This window comes from Monodon monoceros, unplaced genomic scaffold, assembly GCF_005190385.1.
Source record: "Monodon monoceros isolate NGI ecotype Baffin Bay Population unplaced genomic scaffold, NGI_Narwhal_1 Super_Scaffold_8, whole genome shotgun sequence".
In the NCBI taxonomy this organism is placed as follows: Eukaryota; Metazoa; Chordata; class Mammalia; order Artiodactyla; family Monodontidae; genus Monodon; species Monodon monoceros.
The window spans coordinates 65,811,656-65,832,406 of record NW_021703785.1 but is presented as its reverse complement, the minus strand read 5'-3'; the positions used below and the strand labels follow the sequence as shown (position 1 = coordinate 65,832,406).

General features: G+C 39.8%; 1 protein-coding gene across 3 annotated transcripts in view; it reads right to left on the bottom strand.

The window, feature by feature from the left end:
• STARD13 (StAR related lipid transfer domain containing 13) overlaps nucleotides 1-20,751 on the bottom strand; it is a 223,431-nt gene that overhangs the window by 169,544 nt on the left and 33,136 nt on the right. For 2 of the 3 annotated variants that reach the window (XM_029210396.1, XM_029210402.1), the window contains exon 1: nucleotides 3,507-4,206. The exons of the other annotated variant lie outside the window; for it this stretch is intronic. In XM_029210396.1, coding sequence (XP_029066229.1) covers nucleotides 3,507-3,675 — 169 coding nt within the window. In that variant the 5' untranslated portion in view covers nucleotides 3,676-4,206. Of the gene's footprint in view, nucleotides 1-3,506; nucleotides 4,207-20,751 lie in introns of those variants that run through there. 3 annotated transcript variants of the gene reach the window in all.

The following is a 20,751-nucleotide window of genomic DNA, read 5'->3' as shown; positions in this document are numbered from 1 at the left end:
CAGCTGCTCTGTTTCCTTTTGGGCTTCTGTTACTTTAGGTTTAAATTTCCCTGCGATACACACCCTTGTTCAAGGAGTTATTGACTCAACTACAGAAAGACCTGGGGAACCATAGTCATACCATCTCATTTTCTCATCAAGAAATGAAGGCCCAGCGAAGTTCTGAAACTTGCCTGGTAAAAGAATGAGAGAGTTTCCAAATAGAGCCTGCATCCCTGTCTTCTTTTTTTCTGTAGTTCAATGGACTTTATTGCAGTCTGGTCCATATCATGCTGTTTAAAGCATTACAATATTTTTTTAAGTTCAAAAGCATGATGAATTCTTTCACAAAGCAAGTAATCACATTTATACATTTGCTTAAATTTGGATTTTCCGAGTAACATGTGTGTGTATAGACTTTAAGCATGATGCACATGTAGCCAATAAATCGTAACCATCTAATGACATAAGATCCCAATTCACCCCTTCCATGGCCTAACATACTCTTCCTCCACCTCCTCAGTGTCCTCCCTCTTGTCCATTCCAAGAGTCTGCCAGTAAGGGAAATAAGGACCGTTACAATTTTCATTCTCTCTCCCTATAACAATTTCCCCATTGATTCAGCAAGATTGTGGGGCAAGGATCATGGGCAGTATGACTTGTGTGATAAGCTTTCACTCTGCAAAACACCCTACTTTAAACATCACTTCTCTTTTTCACTGGACTTAAAACTCCAGAGCTAAGAAGATGGCTAGAGAAATGATACATGTATATTTTGGAGCATACCCTATGAGAAGCAAGTTTAGATTCATCCTGAGTTTGAGCAACTAATTCTGATCCTATGTATCATCAAAGATTCCTTTATTTCTCTTCCCTGTTTTTCCCTCTCATGAGTGGATCTGCTGTTGAATCATGTCTGTGCCATTCAATGATTATCTCACTGTAATGAGGTCACTGAGGAGCAACTTACTCTTGTTTGCACTGTTCCCAACAGCCATGAAAGACTGTAAGTGTTGATCCCCAAATTATATTAATATAATGCTAAATCTTCCTTGAAAGATCTATAGCAGAGTAAACAATCTTAATGATGTGGCTGTCATTTCAAGATACCAGTATGTGAGTTACAAAAAATATCGGTGTTATTAATTTAATATGCACTTGATAAACTTTAATTGAATGATTATGGGCCATTAGTATAATAACCCGACATTGTATACTATCGGGTACTAACTGCTCAAGGAAGGTAAAACACATAGCAGTTTGTTTCCACTAGAGAAATAAGACCTGACTGGAAATCTCACAGTGATTCTGTAACATGGTTCATTGCTGTACCCTGAGTAGAAAAGACTGAAATATTATATAATCCAGAAATCAACCGTAGATTCAGTAGTTTAACACTCATTATAAAAACTAAAAAATGGTTTGGAGTATCATTGAGCATGGTCTCTAGCTAAGATACATTCAAATACCAGCTCCTACTATGTAACTTTGGAGAGGTTATTTGAACTCTATGTACTTCTGTTTTCTCACCTGTAAAATGGGTATAATAATAGTACTTACCTACAAGAATTTATTTTTTGAGGATAAAATAAATTGGAATATATATAAAGTGCTCTGAGCAGTGCGTGATACACTGTTATTCTCTATTACAGTAAACCAATCTACTCATACAGTAAACCCAGTAAAATCATTTTGCTTCTGCTTTCTCAATGTCTTACGACACAATCGTGCATTGTATTATTAACTCATTATTAACAAATAATGAGTTCCTAACCACTGGATTGTTGGAATTCTTTCATGCTTCCCTATGATCCTAACTGTCACTTAATTTTTAGGCATTCATCAGCTTCAAACATTCCATTGCCCAGTATTAAAAAAAGTGAGTATGCTCAAATTTTCTAATTAGGCAAAATGAAACACAGACACAGAATACATTTTCAATGATCATGCATGTGTTCATAACTTCAAGTCCTCAATGGAAAAACAATCTTCATTCCAGAAAGAATATAATTTTTAATGAAATCAATCATTGCAAATTCATTTAAGGAGATTTACAAAGACATTTCAAACTATTTGTATGCAATGTTTCTAACATAATACACTTCATAAGCATGCTGAGGAACATTCAGAGTGCAGACTACAAATCATCAAATCATCACCAAACATTTATTGAGCCCCTATGTCCATAATGATGATGACGTCTGGTAAAGCACCGTTGTCAGAAATCTCTAAAACTAAAATGGAGCTGGTTTTTATTATAAGCCTAGTATATTTTTAAATCAAGCCACAGGGAAATAATTACTTTTGTTCCTATTCAATCAAGACATGCACACAGAGTTTATGGAATGACATAATATCCTTCCTGAAATCAGACCGGTATGTAGGACCAGTATCCTTCACACATAACCAGTTCCTGAACCTTTAAAAACAAATCCTAATTTCCAAGGAAACAATCTCATCAAATGGTGCTCACTAGAATACATATTGTTCCTTTTGGAAACATTACAATAAGATTTTCATGATTACAAACCCCAACTTCCCCTCTAAAATTCAATATAATCTTAAACTTATTTATTTAAGTGGAAATTGTACTTTTATAATGGCTCTAGAATATCCTGGTCAACTTATGTATCACCAATATAATAATTTAGTTGTTTAGAAGTCTGGGAGGGGGTGGTTATAAACTTCATAAACTTATTGTACATGTGTAGTATTTGTGTGTGTCTTTTAAATGGGCAACAGAAGTTTCTTAGGAATGTTCACCTTTCTACTTTCTACAAACCTATCCTAAGATAAAGCGCATGTTTTAAACTATTTTTGGAGAATGATGAGTGTGATTTTTTTTTCCCCCTGAGAATAAAAAGGAACACGTAACAACTTGTAATCAATATCCTCTCCTCTCTGCCTTATAAAGCTGGTGCTTCTGTCACAAGATTTGCTTTGACATTAGCAGACACTTATCCTTTACCAGAAAAACAGTATCAACAAATCAGTGGCAACTGCCGACATAAACGTACAAATAGGCAGAGAATGTGACACTGGTTGTCAGCCCAAGGCCCTTAAGAATAGAATTTTAACTTTCTCCTGTCACTAAGAGTGCTCTAAAGAATCTAGGCAGGGTGGAAGTTAGTTTCCCACCCTCTCCTAATTAAATAAACAAGTGTCCAAGTTTTAAATGTGACAGAGTGTGTGGAACTTGTCACGTTTAAAAATGAAAAGCTCCTAAAATACATACTGAGGAAACCTGTCTCATTTATTCTGTAGAGACACATAAGTCTTGGAAATTTATGATTCACTGTCCTACCGTGAAGTTTTTTGTGGACTTTATGTTGAGTTATGTGGCAGCTAAGTGCTGTCACTGTTTGCTTGAAACGGCAGCCTTAAGTTATTTCTGAAAGGTATGCGCAGCTTGGCATAGAAATCCGTATGTTGTAAAGTGAAAACAATAATTTTAAAAACTGGGTTAGCATGAAAGAGAGCCAACAGAAATCAGAATTAGCAACAGCCTTCCACTACCGGCGACTCACCTTGTTGAATTTTAGTCACTAGCTGATGGCGTGCTAGAATCCGGCTCATCCTGTAAGGAGAGCGTCTCGCAGTCTGATCAAATCGCAAATACATCTCCTGGCCCTCAGGTGTCATGGCATTTAGATAGTAGCAACCTGAAGCTGGGGTCCTGGGTCCCTGACTGAACATCCCGGCAGATTTTCTTTTGCCCTCAGTCTGCCCTGTGGCTGTTTCCGTCTGCCTTCAGTCTCAGTTACAGAGCGAGGCATCCAGCCCAGCAGAGCTCAGCAGACCCAGCGATTTTTAAAAAGAAAAAGGAGTGCCAAAAGCCACAACTCAGAATTCCAACCCCCGGCCTCACGTGACCTCGCAGAGCCAATCAGAGGAAGACAGGAGATGGGACGGTCCACAGTCGGCCCCAAGCCCCGGAGAGAGGCAAGTCCAGCCTCTCTGATCCCCACACAATGCAGGAAGGCAATGCGAGTACTGCCCTGCCTCTGAGCTGACTAAGCCCCGAGAAGCAGCACTCACTGAAAGAGTTCAAAGGAAAAGAGAGAGGGAAGAGGAAAGGCAGCAGAAGAAAAATAAGCCCTGGGCATAGGAAATCAATCTTTCTGGTTGTAAGGGTTAGAGAAAGCACACTCGCCTTCTCCAAGGCAGCTAAAAGATGGATGTGAGAAACAAATGAAAAACTACTTCAAATAAGCATAAACAGCTTAGGATAAATTACCACCCTTCATTACAAAGAAATAAATAAAGCTTTTCCAGTGAAAAGTGAACTTCAAGTGCTTTAAGGCCCTAAGTAAATACGCTCCAGGCCCCTTCTGCATGGGAAGTTGAGAGCTCTCACAGATGAGACTGGCAGAGGCAAGAGCACAAGTGTATTTGTTAAGTATCTACCCCTTTAAATTTTCCACTTGTCCAATTTTTAATCACCCAGAAGTAAAGTACTTTTGAAGTACCTCTCACATTTAAGACACTGCCAGGAATCATTGTAAAGATGCAGATCCACGCAATGCTGCTGTTGCCAAGCTGCCTGGGATCAATAGAGAAGTTATGCAAAAGCATATAACACAGGCCTTATGTGAAAGGGGCCTCAAGAAAGACACAAGAGCAATATTAGAGGAAGCAATATTATTTTTGACTGGGGTGACGAGAGCAGGCCACACAGAGGAAGAGACATTTGGGTGGGCTTTAAAAAAATGGGTGGAATCTAACAGGCAGAGACTGAGGAGGGCTTTGCAGGAGGGTCTGTGCCCACATGTGTGGAGATCGGGAACCACAGTGTGTGTTTAAGGAAAACGTGAGTAATTCCACTTGGCCATATCCGAGTATACATATGGGGGTAATTAGCATTTTTCCCCTATTTTTTCTCTTTAATATTGTTTGATGTAAAGAGGAAAAAAGTCCATAGAAAACATGTTATCAAATTCTGAACCTGGGGCTGAGGGAATAAAGTTCTTTGAAAAAGAGGCATAAGGCCAAGTTGTTCTTATTTTGGCTGTCTCAAACTGAAACATAGCCTGGCCTGGGATTTGGAATCCTAATAATAAAGAACTTTCAATTGAAAGTTCAACAGGACTTAAATTAGGTCCTCGATTCTTGCTGCTGTGGCTAACGGTGGTCAGTCCTAACATCTTTCCCTGTGGGAACTTTGCAATTCTGAGAAGCAGCTCATTTCGTGTAAATATCTTACTAGGTAAATGAGCACGTTAATAAAGATCCCTAGGGCCTACACTGGAATGTACTCTCTCTCATGGCAATTGTGAGCCTCTTCCGATAATTATGCAAGAGTAAGTAAGGGTCAGGTTTTCAAGTCAGTGTTGATGCAGGAAAGGAAAGGGGTGTTCCTTTTTCATTTTTATTTAGGATTTGATCAGAGTTTTTCTATTCCAGGGGATCTTTTGTGGATGGTGAAAGGGATCTAAGATCTAGCGACTCTGGTATGCCAGAAGCCTGGGCACGAATGGCAGACAGGCTTAGCACTCCACTGCAGTATTAGATGCTTGTGAGGTCCAATCCCCAAGCTCAGATCCAGCACTGGCTGCCATCTGATGGAGATGCTGATATCAGCCACCTTGTGTACATGCTTTCAGTTTGACAGTCCAGTGTTGGGGACGTCCCTGCCGTAAACACCTGCCAGTTATCACTTTTCAGTGGGAGAGTGTAGAAGAAGAGTAGAGAGAGAAAGAATAGCGGATCATGGGACTTGGGAACTTTGCATATGTGCTTGGGAAACCAAGCAAAGGGAAGGAAAAGGCAGGAAATGATATGTAGTTGCTTTTTAGCTGTGGATAACACTTAAAGAAAGACTGACCATTCTCAGTGCCAACCCTGCAGTTTAACACTGACTTGGCTGCATTTTAAAAGTAAATGGAATGATTCTTCCTGAGAAGCACTGCACTGTATCCTGGCCAGGTTACTATTTAAAACAAAAAAAATTCACCATGCCTCCTTTTTGCATAATAATGAATACATGAACATGTTGAAAGTCCTGAGGTGTTTTGTTCTGAAAACATCAAGTTCATAAATATGTATTCTTTGATATATATAAGCAGATACAACAACATGAAACATAGTATTTCATAGGAGATGGCAATGAAGAACAAGAATTGAATGTAAATTAGGGAGAAAAAAGAAGAATTTGAATTTCCTAATTAAAAGAAAGCTTAGCGTAAAGCCCAATTTTTCTAAAAATCAGTCTGATTTTTAATAAAGGGATCTATGAAGGATCATGTATCAACATCTTTGTCTTCCCTGTGTCATGTCCAACTTATTTTTTATGGTTAAGGTAGTAGTATCTATAAATCCATGCAACTACTCACCGTGGTTTTGCCACTTTGTGTCCAAAATACCATATTTAAAGCAGATAGGTAACATTATTTTCTCATTAGCATCATTATCGCCTTGTTTCATGCTAATGTATTGCTATGAAATCTGAGCCCTTTCAGTGAATTTTTTTCATCATTTGGTCCAAGTGTTAGAAGAATCACCACTGGGTGGGCAGTTCTGTTCTGCTTGTTGTAAATGTAAAATCAAGAAACTGCTGACAATCTTCCCTGGGCTGAAATGTCCTCCATGCATCTCGTGGAGAGAGCTCTTGCTCTTGACTGGTGAGTGAGTGAGGACCAAAGGAACCAGAGAGAGGGAGAGAGTGCTGAAAACCCAAGATGCTGGATTTCCTCCATTCCAGTTCCTTCAAAAATGAGAAAAATGGATGGTACTAGTTTTTAGTTTTCAACTACTTTCCCTCTCTCCTAATTTGGTCATCAAGAAGAATCTTCACTCAGACTATTTCAGGGATGGGATAAACAGATGAATATTGGGAGCCAACAAGAACAGTGAACAGGGGAATGGAAAAGGGAGGGTGGCAGACAATGCAAAGCACCTACTGAGTGCTAAGCCTTATGCTATTTACATTTCATGTCTTTAATTAATCTCCACGGCAACCCTTTGTGCTATCCTATTTTGTGGAAAAGGAAATTAAGACTCCCAGAGGTGAAGCAATGTCCCAGGTCATATAACAACCAAGTGTAGAGCCTCTGTGTATCTCCAAGCTGATGGTATTTTAACTCTTTCCACTGTTACACATGAGGGACAGGGAAGGAAAAACTGTGGCACTAAAAGGGTGCTGGGGAAATTGGATAAGGGAGAAAATTTTCGGAAGAACGTACTGAAAATCATCTTAATCCTATTTAATTGTATGTGATAGCGGGGTGGAAATATAGGTATAGGATGACTAAATTCTTGTGGTGGTTGAGATCGAGGTGTCTTTAGAGTAAGGTACATAGCCCAGAGCCTTTAACTAACCAGTGAGAACCATGGGCCCTCTCTGGAGTAAAAGACCAAGAACTGGAGATCCACCCATCCCTTCCACAATACTGAAGTGAAGAGGCAGCCTGACCAGCTCTTTGCTTAACAGCTCCTTTTTTGAAGGGTTAGACTGTCCTCTGCTTTCTGCTCATCCTCAAGGCTAACTCTGTGTACTGCCTGGCCTCCTCCGTGGCATTTCTTCCCAATGCACACACTCCAAATACAGTCAAAACTCTGAAATTTGACCTCTAAACAAAACTTTTGGTATTTAAAAATTTTAAGTCTTTTGATAGATGATCCCAGATTAGCGCTCAATGGAATTTTGTGTACACATGGCAGAAAGCGAGGAGCGCTTTTACAGAAGCCAGGAATGGCTCACTGTGCTTTCATCTGTCTGCTGCTGCTTCTATTCCTTCACACACATTCCAGCCTCCTCGTCAGCCTGTTCAGAGGGAGCCAAGGTAGTTCTGCCAAGTAGGAAAATGTTTGAGATACAAGTGGTCGGTAGAAGAAAAGCAGAACCGAGCTGGAGGGCTGCTTTTAAATTACTTGAATCCAAAGGTTGTGGGTTAATGTCAAAGCCTTCCTGTGGGCTCTGAAGCTCATTTTGAGAATCTCTACTAATTGATTCGTGATGTATGTGCCCCGTTCTTTGTCAATAAACCTTTTCAACATACATACACCACATGCCCAAGGACCAATGCAGGCCAGCCAAAAATACTAACATTCGCAGCCGTGACCAGGACCCTCCACAAAAGGTTTCAGAGTGGATTCTCTTCTGACTCAGTTTCTCCACCTCTAGGCCATGTCTCCCACTTGGAGTCCAGATCCTACTGCAAAGACTTGTGAGTGGTAATAGATTTTGTTTTTTTGCCTCTCAGCCCTCGCTACTCTCTTTAGTTAACTTCACCTTTGCAGGCCTCTGCGAGCGCATTCTCTGCCCTCATTCCATCCCCTGGGGACCATAGCCAACCATCAGCTCCAGTTCCTATGGCCAGCGATCTGGTCTGACTTGTCCTGGGCTCTTTGCCCATACCCATCCATTGCAGCCAAACCAAAATTCTTTCACTTTTATAAGTTGTTTCAAAGATCTGCAACCGTGTGATTTCCTACTCTCTCACCCTGTCAAAACCTATTGCCTTTGGAAACATTTTCATGACTAATGCAAAACCTTTAGTATTAACAGTCATGTTAATACCTGTAAATAGTGGTTATGTGGCACATTAATTAGATTAGCTTGTTACATGCTAATAAGCAATCCATTTGTTCACTGCAACTATTATGGGCATAACGTTTTTACATCTTGGATTTGAAAAGGATATTAAACATCTTCTAATCCAACCACTCACCTATTATACAAGTCACTGTCAGATCAATTAATGAATGCTTTACCCAACATATGTGAAGGATATTATCTCACTGAGGACTACAAGATGTTTAAGAAAGTTTTTCCTTATAATTTCCATCCATTGGCTCTAATTCTGTCATTTGGAATTAGGACAAATCTATTCCTTCTTCCATATGCCTGTTCTTCAGACATTTTTAGAAGGCCAACCTGTCCCTTATAAGAATCTGCTTTCACATGCTAAACATTCCTTTCCATCAAACCACACATCTTCTAACTATTCAGCAAGCTGATTGCCGTCTTTTGGATCTGCTCCAGTCTGTCAGTATCTCTTTAAAAATATTGCTCCTACCCTAAACTTAGAGCTCTAGATATGGCCAAGCACAGCAGTATATGGCATAGTGTGTGGGTACCTCCTGAACTCAAGGGATTGCACTCATGCTGATCCAGTCTGAGATAATGAGAGGTTTTATTTTTTTTAATCTATATTTACTCTATCATAATTCAGCATGGTATTAATTTGAATTAAGTAATTGAATGCCTGCACAGCACTGCAGTAAGTATGAAAGATATAATGGTGAATGCGATGTGGTCCTTGACTCAAGGGACAGTCTGCCAGGGAAGACAGAAAGAAAACTCACCATTACACCAATGTTAAGTGCTGTGTGGGAGGCTATCTCCATCACCTCAGACTGTGTTAGAGTCAGTCTAAGTGGTGTTTCTGTGTCTTCATAAAATCTGTGTTAAATGAGTGTTCTCTATCCTGTGCTTAACAAATGAACTTTCAAACTTAAGAACAGGTCTTTAAATTTATTAAGATATTTTTAATTCCTGATTTTCTCCTCCAACTATTTAATTCTGCCTTTTTCTTTAAGGTAGCTAATGAAAATGCCTCCATTATAAAAGTATAAAATAAACAGTTAAGTGTGTTTGGAAAAAGGTAAAGGAAAGGTGGAAACATAAGAAAGCCAAGTTCACAGACATACAAGCCACACAACCCTGTATATTTGCAGGAGGTGGCTGAAAATGTGGCTTAAGATTCCTAACAGACAAGCCAAAAGGGAAACAAGATCAGTTATGAGATTTAACATATTCATAAGATAAAAACAAAGCAGTGATTCAAGATAAACACACATCACCAGATATTGAGACCCCCAGGGAAAATTTTCCTGGGTCCTCACAAAGAATCAGCATCCTCAGTGATATTGGATATGGTAACAAGCCTTAGTCCATGGTTTCCTAACTGACACTTCAGTGTCCATAATAGTATGATAACAAAGCACTATATAGGAAAATTAATTCTAGGAGGGCACCTCAGAAAACATGGTTTGAGTATGCTAGTCTCTGTGATCTTTTAAACTATGTGTTGAATCGTATCACTTCCCTGATTAAAATACTCCAAGTTTTCTATTGCACCTGGAAAAAAATCCAGACTTCTTACTTGGCCCACGGGGTCCTGCGTGCTCTATTCCCAGCTCACCACTCCCACCTCATCACAGTCTCCTCACTAGCTTTCTCTAGACCTGGCTGCCTTAGAGTCTTCTTTCTACGTGCTGCTCCTCAGCCTGGAATGCTCTTCACGGAGCCCTTCCCATAGCTGGCTCCTTCTCAGCTTTCAAGCATCATCTTAAGTCATGCAGTCTCAGATGGGCCATCCTGTTCACTTTACCTAAGCGGAAGCAGCACCCCCTGTGTTGGCCCTATAGCACTTTCTAAATTTGTAATTACCTATTTATTTGCTCGTTAACCTATACATTGCTTTACCTTCCCAGTAGACTGTCGTGTCTGGACCAGGTTTATCTCATGCACATTCTATGTGCCCACCACAAGGCCTGGCACATAGGAGGAAATCAATAGCAGTTGACTGAATAAATGATTGAGTAAAAAATTGAATAAACGATGATCTGAATTTTTCCAAGGATAAAATTTAGAATGTCTAGAGGAGTGAATGCATGTATGTTAGGCAATATGCTGTTGCTACAACAACTTGGATTGGATAAGGACTGGACAGCAGATGATTCAAGGTTTTTTCCTCCAAAAGGAGCCAGAAATGCACATATTTTGCTTTGTTGTTTAGGGGCAAAAGTATATGCTTTGAGCATCAAACAGAGGACAATTTAATTTTCACAAGTCCCTTGTGAAAGTAGGGAGCCTGGAGGAAATGAGCAACCCTTTCTCCACAGAGAGAGGCTGAAGGGCATAAAAAAAGTTAATCTATCTTCCTTAGCTTTGAATCAGCCTCAAATTTTTAAGCATGCCTGTTGTGCCTTCAATTAAAAAGTTGAACACCATTGGGCCAACTGTTCTTCATGGACCCATTCTGCATCTGGGTTATCAACCACCTCTATTTCTTCATGCTCATAAACATCTTTTAATAATTCTTTAAAAATTTTTCCTGGAGATTTAAATTAATTTATTGTCTGGTATTTCTAGAACATACATATTTTTGCCCTGATCGAAAATACATGTAATTGCTAATTTGGGGTGTTTCTTTTCTTTTTTTTTAAAGAATTGTTTAGATTATTAGACAGGATCTTTCAGTCCCTTAGGTGGAATTTGTCTGTTCTTAGAGACTTATTAGAGGCTTATCTTCATCTCTATCAGGTTTGATTCTATAATCTCCTTCTTCTGTCTTGAACAACAGTGAATATATTTTCTTTATGTTGACTCAAATTATAATTTGAATATGAAAGGGAAACTTGCTCATTAAAGAAATCCTATGATGAATCCTTTGGGAAATTCTTTATTGATGCTCCAAAGTATCTGTTTTGTAAATGTTTGAGACTGCCCATTGAAAGGCACACCATTATTAAGATGGTATGCTGGAACCAGAGGTTGATAACTGAGATTCCTAAAATATCATCCTGTTACCTCATCACCAATCAATCAGAAGAATGTCCATGAGCTGATCAGGCACCCTGCAACCCTCACTTCTAATGTTGCCTTTAAAAACCTTTCCCTGAAACCTGAACACAAAGGAGGTCAGGTCTTTTGAGCATGACCCACCCATTCTCCTTGATTGGCGCCCTGCAATAAATGCTGTATTTTCAGAAAAGAAAAGAAAAGAAAATGTACAATGACCTGCTGCCCTGGATCCAGTGTCCATTTTTATATATAATTGCTTCCCACCTGGTGTCATGCAACAGTTAGGTACTAAGTGAAGTTTGGAAATAACCATGGCCCACAAACTGAAGAGGAATAAGACTGCAGGATTAATAATGCAATTGCACTGTTTATATAGTTAAACCACATATGCCTTCTTGGATAAATTCAGCTCAGTACACTAAGAATATGATAGACATTTTTCCCTCTTTATTCCTAACATAAGACCACTAATCTATATTTTAAAGAACTGAAAGTGGTGCCAGGAGGAGGAATGACGTTAGAACACATCCCATACAGAGAGAAGCACTAAGAGTTTGAGAAGGTAGCAACATAGCTCTCTAGAGCCCTAGATATCGGTATCAATGGAACTTGGAGGTGACTGGGAAGACAAATTTCAGTGCTTATGGCTGGGCAACAAGAGGAGGGACCTCTTTTAGGTTGGGAAGAATGATTTGACCAAAGGTGCTTCTGGTATAATTAAAATATGATTTTTTTGCTGGTATCTTGTCATAAATAGAAACAAAGCCACTAATTAACTCATGTTACAGCTTCTTTCACCCTTTCGTAGTGAAATATTTCTAAGGTATATTTCGTGCTAGGCACCAAATGTACAAAGATGAATAAGACACTGCCCCTCTTCTCAACAGTATGATTTATAATAGGAAAAGTTGAGGGTAGTTACAATTACAGGGCTGCATTACAGGTGCTACAACAGAGGTGCTCAGAGGGTGCCTGTGGGAGCAGAGTAGGGTCAGCTAAATCGGAACAAGAGTAGACTCACACACACAGCAGAAGAAGTAGTGCTGAGGCTGGCGAGATGCAGAGCTGGGTGGGATGCAGAGCTGGGAGAGAAGGAGGGAGAGACGATATTGGGGGGAAAATGCCCATGAAGAGAAAAAAAATGCATAAATAATTTCCTATGCTAGACACCCTTCTCCAGTTATTGAGAGATTAGTATCCCAAATTGCTGCATCATAGAGACTCTCAGATTCTAAGACTCAAGTTGGAAGGACACACCTTTCCATCAATATTCCTCTTGACTCTTGTCCCCTTGTCTCCATCGAAGCTCTAAAGTCAGGGGATACCTCTCTGCTGCGGCTATTTCCTGGAGGTAATAGTCCTTTTAGAAGAAGGACTATGATGGATAATGGTAAAGAACTAAGAGGCAAACTGAATTCAGCAGTTACAGGCTTGGGCAGAAGGAAGAGGGATCTGCCGGGGAAGGCAGCAACAGTATGAAGTCCTGAATCTACCCATCAGATGCTACTCTGGCTTTGGGAAACAAGCTACCCTTTGTCTAATCATCTTTCAAAATTGGTACAATTCTACTTTTTTAAAAAATTAATTTATTTATTTTTGGCTGCATTGGGTCTTCATTGCTGAGCACGGGCTTTCTCTAGTTGTGGCAAAAGGGGGCTACTCTTCCTTATGGTGCATGGGCTTCTCATTCAAGTGGCTTCTCTTGTTGCGGAGCACGGGGTCTGGGTGCCCAGGCTTCAACAATTCTGGCATGCGGGCTCAGTAGTTGTGGCTCATGGGCTCTAGAGCTCAGGCTCAGTAGTTGTGGCGCACGGGCTTAGTTGCTTCGCGGCATGTGGGAACTTCCCGGACCAGGGCTCGAACCAGTGTCCCCTGCATTGGTAGGTGTATTCTTAACCACTGCGCTAGGGAAGTCCCGGTACAATTCTACTTTTAAAAGCAAAGCAGGTTTCTAAACCTATATCAATAGTAGCTTCCCTTGAAGTTTCCTTATACTGGTGCTCCTTTGAATTAAGGGAAGAAAAGGGCATTGCTTGGCTTTTATGCCTGTTTTGTACGGCTTTTCTGGGGGTAGGACGGGGTGTTCTTTTCTGATAGAGAATATATGTGTGTGTACAAATATATAGAGGCTGTCCTGAGATTTCTCATGTTATTATTTCTCCAGAGCTTGATGTTTAACAAAGCACACAGTCGCCTCTGGCCAACCTCTGAGAGCACATCATAATAACACTGTGTCTTATGACACAAACCTGTTTAAACAGACCAAGTACAACAGAGATAGCCAGGCGTGGCTACCTTCTCCTTATGCTGCTCCACCAAGATGACTGAACACTAATCAATCACAGGAAAATACTAAGCACCAAAAATTTGTTTGCTGCACAGAAGGCTAGAACATATCAAAAGCTACTCTCAATCTTTGATGAACTTAAAATACCCTCTTTCATTCCCTGACTTTGGGGGTCTCAAGGGCTGTCCTTGGCCTTGGCTTGTTTCTCAGTACGTTTTACCTTAGAAAATCTAGTCCCACGGCATTCTGTTAATCAAACAGTGTACTGATTGTAGGGCAGGGGCTTCCCTGGTGGCGCAGTGGTTGAGAGTCCGCCTGCTAATGCAGAGGACACGGGTTCGTGCCCTGGTCCGGGAAGATCCCACATGCCACGGAGCAACTAGGTCCGTGAGCCATGGCCGCTGAGCCTGCGCGTCTGCAGCTTGTGCTCCGCAGCAAGAGAGGCCGCGACAGTGAGAGGCCCGTGCACCAAAATGAAGAGTGGGTCCCGCTTGCGACAACTAGAGAAAGCCCTGGTACAGAAACGAAGACCCAACACGGCCAAAAATAAATAAATAAATTTATATTTTAAAAAAAATGTAGGGCACAAAATGGTGTGGTATATACTACGATTACAATTAAAAAAAAATTTTTTTTTAATGCATAGTAAGAAAAGATTAGAAGAAAACACACCAAAAAGATAATTATGACCATTTTTAGGATGGTGGAATTATGGATGATTTCTTTTAAATTTCCATTTTCCAAATATTCTATCACATGACTAATTATATTGCTTTTATAATAAGAGGATCAAGCCTAACCAACGATTCACGTCAGGAGGTGTGGAGAAGAAGCCTCAGACTTAACCTTACTTCCAGCTGCCTCTGTGTCTCACAGATGGCAGACATAGACAAGAAAAATCTGCATACTGTCTAACATGGCTTGAACTTCCTCAGTGCCTCCCACAGTATTAGGCAAAACCTCAGTGTTCAAAAGAGAAAGAGAAAAAGAGAGAAAACAAACAAAAAAATCTATGATTTCCTTTTCAAAATGTCTCTCACATCCATTCCTTCTTGTGTTATTGCCTCCACCACATAGGGACCAGCCCTCTTGCCTAGACGATTCTGACAGTCCAACTTGTGTCCCTGTCTAACCCTGCCTCCTGAATACCATCTATCCTGAACACCACAGAACCTTTAGCTTCTCAGGATACCACTTTCATCATATTTCTCTCCTGTTGCAAAGCACCAAATAGCATCCCAGCTCTACCACTTACTGACTGTTTTAGTCTCTTAAGGTTTCCCTTTCCTCATGTAGATGGGTTTATATATATATATATATTACTTATCTTGTATACACATAAGGGAAGCAAGTATATATGATTATCAGTTCATCTGAACCAAGAAAAACTAGTTGAAAAAGGATTTTGTATCATACTTCTTGAATGCTGCCTTTGGGGCAAGATTCAATAGGAGTGCTAAGAACTACCAACTGCACAGACCGAATCTTTAGGTATAGGAAACTATCTTTTCAGCCTTTTTTTTTTTTTTTTTTTGCGGTACGCGGGCCTCTCACTGTTGTGGCCTCTCCCGTTGCGGAGCACAGGCTCCGGACGCGCAGGCGCAGCGGGCATGGCTCACGGGCCCAGCCGCTCCGCGGCATGTGGGATCTTCCCGGACCGGGGCACGAATCCGTGTCCCCTGCATCGGCAGGCGGACTCTCAACCACTGCGCCACCAGGGAAGCCCTCTTTTCAACTATTTTAAAACCTGAGAGAAATAACATAAAATATCCTTACAGTTATTTACCAAGAGCTGATATTTACTTCAGCGTTAGAGATATACATAAGCATATTAAAGTTCTCACTTCCCCAACAACAAGCAAAATCCATTTAAATAATATAGTGGTGACACTAGGAAGCAGTCGGATAAAGTGGTCTATCACTTTTATCCAAATACTTCCCGAAAACTTACTCAGAAGGGCTATTTTTACTAGTGTACTTAAAATTCTAGCTTCAAAAGAAATTATTAAAGACAATATCCTTTTCTGAGAGTAGAAGAAGAGAAAGTGATTTTAAAGTTAAAAAGCAAAACAAAACAAAACAAACTTGGCCTATAATTTCTCAAATCTGGACTCAGAAGGTCCCTTGGGGTCCACAATCAGGGTTTGGAAGTCATTCTGTGGTTCTCTTGAATTTTGCACCAAGCCAGCCCCTCCATATTGTACTTTTATCCTCCTGCTCTAAGTAATTAGGTGAATGGGCCCAAGCATTTGGAATCAATTTTATTCATGAACTATTTTTTGAGCTCCTGCTCTGTGCCAGGCAACGTTCTTAGTGCTGGGAATGCATCAATTATTAAGACAGACAGTGATCTCTGTCCTAATGAAGCTAATGTGGTAACCAACAAATACAATAGCATGGGTATATTTCCTTATGATCTGTGAGTCTCCAAAACTGACGCTGTTTGCAAAATGTTGTGCATATTTTCACCTTTTTAGAGCATAGGTCTTTGGATTTCATCAGATTTTCAAAAGATGATGTAACTATCAAAATATTTTTTAAGTGGCTCTAAAATATAGTTCTAGAACGCTTAGAACTGTGGCTTTGGAGTCAAGTCAGCTTGTATTCATAGTCAGGCTCTGCTACTTATTTACTACATGGGCTTGGACAAATACAGATTAGCTCAATTTTCTGCATCTAAGTTTTCTCATCTGTAAAACTGAGGTTAGGCCTCATAAGGCTCTTGTAAGGGTTAAGTTAGATTATGGATGTGAAGCGCTTGGCGCACTGTGAGATTAGCATCCCCCCACCCCCTTGCCCTTATTTTACAGGTTTTGACCCAAAATATGAGTGAGAAATTTGAAGCAGGTTCAAAGTACAAAGAATAAGTTGCCTCTGATAGCTAGGAGGTCCTCATCCTTAGAGGATCTCAGTTTCAGTGTGATCAGCCACATTGGAAATGTCACAGGTTAGTGAGGAAGGTCCAAACTAAGAGTTTATGATTCTATGAAATCACCGACTTTATATGTATCAAACGGGTGGAGACCTAGACTTTTCTTTGGAAAGGATTTTATGACCCATTATACAGCCAAACTTTGTTCTTTGATTCCATGAGTAGAATAAATGCTTATTGTAAGCTATATAATGATATTTGGTACAATTCTCTTAGTATAACTCAGAGACACAATACTCATGATTATAATTAAATTGTCTTCCATTTGCTCAGAATTTTATAATTTTTAAAGATTTTGAATTATAAATTTAGGCTCTTTGTTTCACTTGATGATGGCAACAGCCCTTTAAGACAATCCTTTGAAAAGACCTGCCAGGCCTGGCTTGGTTTTTCCCCCAGTTGCTCTTGCAGCCTCAATAGTCACATCCTCCTTCTTGCTCTGTGTTCCCGGGACACTGGCCTTCTTTCCAAGGCAATGGAACATGCAGTTCCCTCTTCTTGGGCTATAACACCAGTTACCCCCAGCGTGGCATAAGCAACCACTGCTCAACACTCCTTCCCTCAAGGACACTTTTCCTGTTGCCCTATGTAACACATGTACTTCTCCCTTGTAGCTTCTGACATAGCTGCATTATAACATTTGGCGGGGGGGAGATTATTTGATTAATATCTGTCTATGCTCCTAGTCTGTACATTCTTTGAAGGCAGGAACTATGTGTATTTCTGCTCATTATTGTATCACAGCACTTAGCCTAGTGCCTGGCCCACAGGAGTAGATAATAAATTTTGGTAGAATTAATGCTGGATGAAAGGCACATACACAAATGGTATTTTCACTATGTATGTGAGAAAATGAAGTGATCTTCAGAAGGGGATCTGACTACTCAGTGAGGATGAAGCATGGGGACCTGGTGACTTGACTGTTACTTTATCTCTCCTCCCCCACACCATATCTTTTCTCTCTCTCCCCTCTTCTGGACTGGACTCTGTTCTAACTAAAGATGTCTAGTATACCTTTTACTTCAGTATGTTAAGTCTTGGTTTAAAATCAGGACTAACCTATGAAAACCCAAAGCTGCTGATATATGTCAAATGTCACTCCCAGTCAAATTCTTCTGCAGGGAACTTCCACCTTGAGTTTCTTTTTCTTAGAAAACCTGGACTCACCCATTTATTTTAAAATTGTTCTCAGAATCGCAGCCCTTCTTTCATTCCAAGCAGAGCACATGCTCAGGAAGCCTTCTCATGAAGTAACTGGGGTAGAATTAGTGGAGGAAAGATTGATACAAGCCACAAAGCAACATTAAGCCAAAGGAGAGTCATTGTGCTGCCCTGTGACAGTAAAGTTAGAGAAAAGATGACACAGATGCACACCTGCCTGGAGGAAGAGCGAAAGAGGAAAATAATGATGACACCTGTCACACTACCTAGCAGTGACAATATTCAATATGCCTGACGCTGTACTAAGAGGCTCTTTAAGGGAAGAACTAACTCTAAAGTTGAGTGTGAATAAACGCAGAATTTAGGCTAATTCGCCTTCACACCTAGCTGACATGATAGCTCACATTTTTTAACACTATGGGCCAGGCACCATTTTAAGTGCTTTACATGCTGTATCTCATCTAATTCTCAAAACAACCCTATGAGGTAGTATTTTTTCCTAATTTTACAGATGAAAAAACTAACCATCTATCTTGCTGCCTCCTGACTCTTCTAGCTCTAGTTTTTCACATACCTAGCTGCCAGAGTTACCTTCTCGAGTATAGTTCCGATATATTATTCTTTCTACAGTATAGTTCTGACATATTATTTATAAACATCAAGAGGTCTCCCACTGATAAAAGGATGAAATCCAAATTCTTCAGTCTGGCATTAATGGTCTGTCATGGTGGACGCCCTTCTTATTGCCTGAAAAAGCCTTAAAATTTTTCATGTTTGGAAGGAAAGTGATTCTACCTCTGTCCCCACTGTCTGTGATGCTCCCTTCTTTGCTCCTTCAATTCCGAATCATTTTTCAAGACCTGACTCAAAGTCCCCCTTCTTTGGGAAGCCTTTCCAAGCCATTCTTGCACACACAGCTTCCTTTCACCTCTGCATTACCACAAAACTTATTTCTGAAATAATCACTGAGTACTTCATTTGGAGATGCTTTTTATTATCTCTTAGTGATCTTATATTAAAAAGTTCTAGAAGCCCATAATATGCCATGCACATCTTTGAACCTTCCTCTTTCCAGTCTTGTGCCTCCCTCAGAGAGGCAGTGTGGTACAGTAGAAAGACCAAAGCTTGGGACCCAGCAAGACTTAGGTTCAAATCTTGGCCACTCTTACTGGTTAGGTGGCCCTAGACTTCACTTATATCTCTCTTAGCTTCAGTGTCCTCACCTGCAAGTAAAGCATAATGATATACACCTTGCATTATACAGTCTATACTATGTCCATTATACCCAGTAGGGCTCAAGAAATTATTATTAGATTTTATGATTGACGGATGATACAATAACTGTTGGCCAGATTCCTAAAGGAGCCTAAAGTCACACAAAGCATATTATATTAAGTATTGGTATTTAACTACCACTACGATCTGACACTTGTCAGGGAGAAATGAAGGAAGAAGAATCTACTATGTGCCAAAGATATCTACTATGTGCCAGGAAAAATTATTCCTATGAGTCGAAGTGGTAAAGTAATGCCAAGCACTGGGCACATTCAGTGAGAAGGACTTCCAGAAGCCTTTTGTAGTTGAACCATAATTCCAGGTTATGTCTGATAACAAACTTTTCTTGCTGGAAACCTTACCTAGGATCCTGGGGCAGCAGAAAGCAAAAGATTTCTAATCCTTTGATACTCACAGTGGGGTCAAAACCCAGCAACGTGGGCATCACCTGGGAACTTGCTGGAAATGCAGAATCTTGGGCCCTGCCCCAGACATACTAAATCAGAATCTGCATTTTAACAAGATTTGCAGGTGGTCAGTGGCACATTAAAGCTTGAGAGGCACAGTTCTCATATAAGCCCCTCTTTTCATCAACAAGGAAGATGAGTTTGTAGACTTTCCCAGGTTGTGAAATCTGTTAACTATAGACACAGGCAGGGTCCAAAGGCCCTTAATTTTGAGGGTTTTGATCTTGCTGCAGAGACACAGATGTCTTACATGGTTAGGTGAATATTTTAGGCATCATATTTTTTACTATGATTTATCACTAAAAGTAAAATTATTTTTCTTAAAGATCTTATTGATTTTAATGGGCTTTAGTTCTAAAAAAAGGGCTAAAGTCTTTTATTGGTACTAAAATAGCTTAAAGCATTACAGGAATGTGTTTTAGTACTTAACATTAATTTCATGATTAAATTCTGAAACCCCTCTCTTTTAAATCTCAAAAAAAAATGTTTATCAACATTCCATGTGATTTAAAAAAAAATCACCTTAAAAATAACTGATTTTCTCTGCAGACATAAAGATAAGAATTCTGTATAATTTTTAAACTCCATGTCTCTGAATCAAGGAATTCTGTAACTTTGAAATAAGAGTTTAAAAAAAAAAGGGAGAAGTCAGTCCTCTCCTGGACATCTACGCTGTTGAAACTCTACCTGTCTCTTCAAGATCTATCCAAAATATTAAAATTTATAAATTTTATTTATAAAAATATCGCACTCCCGCAAGACATGATCTTGACTACAGTGAGCCCCCCAAAACATTTTATTTCTCTTTGACTCTGTGTTTTCTATCACTGTTATTTGTTAACTTTTCAAATTTTCTCTGCAAAGACTTGAAACATTCAAAACTTCATTAACTCAGCAAATATTTACTGATAGTCTACAGTGTGTCTGAGACTGAGAATACAATGATGAATAAGATCAAAATAGTTAATATCCTGCCTTCAAGGAGCTTCTACTGCAGTTACATGTTAAGAATGTTGACCACTATCAGCTGACAAAAAAAGCCCATAAGAGCTTCAAGTATTTCATCATTACACTGATAGCTGTTAGCCCCAAGCTTTTGATGTCAAATTGCCCACAAGCA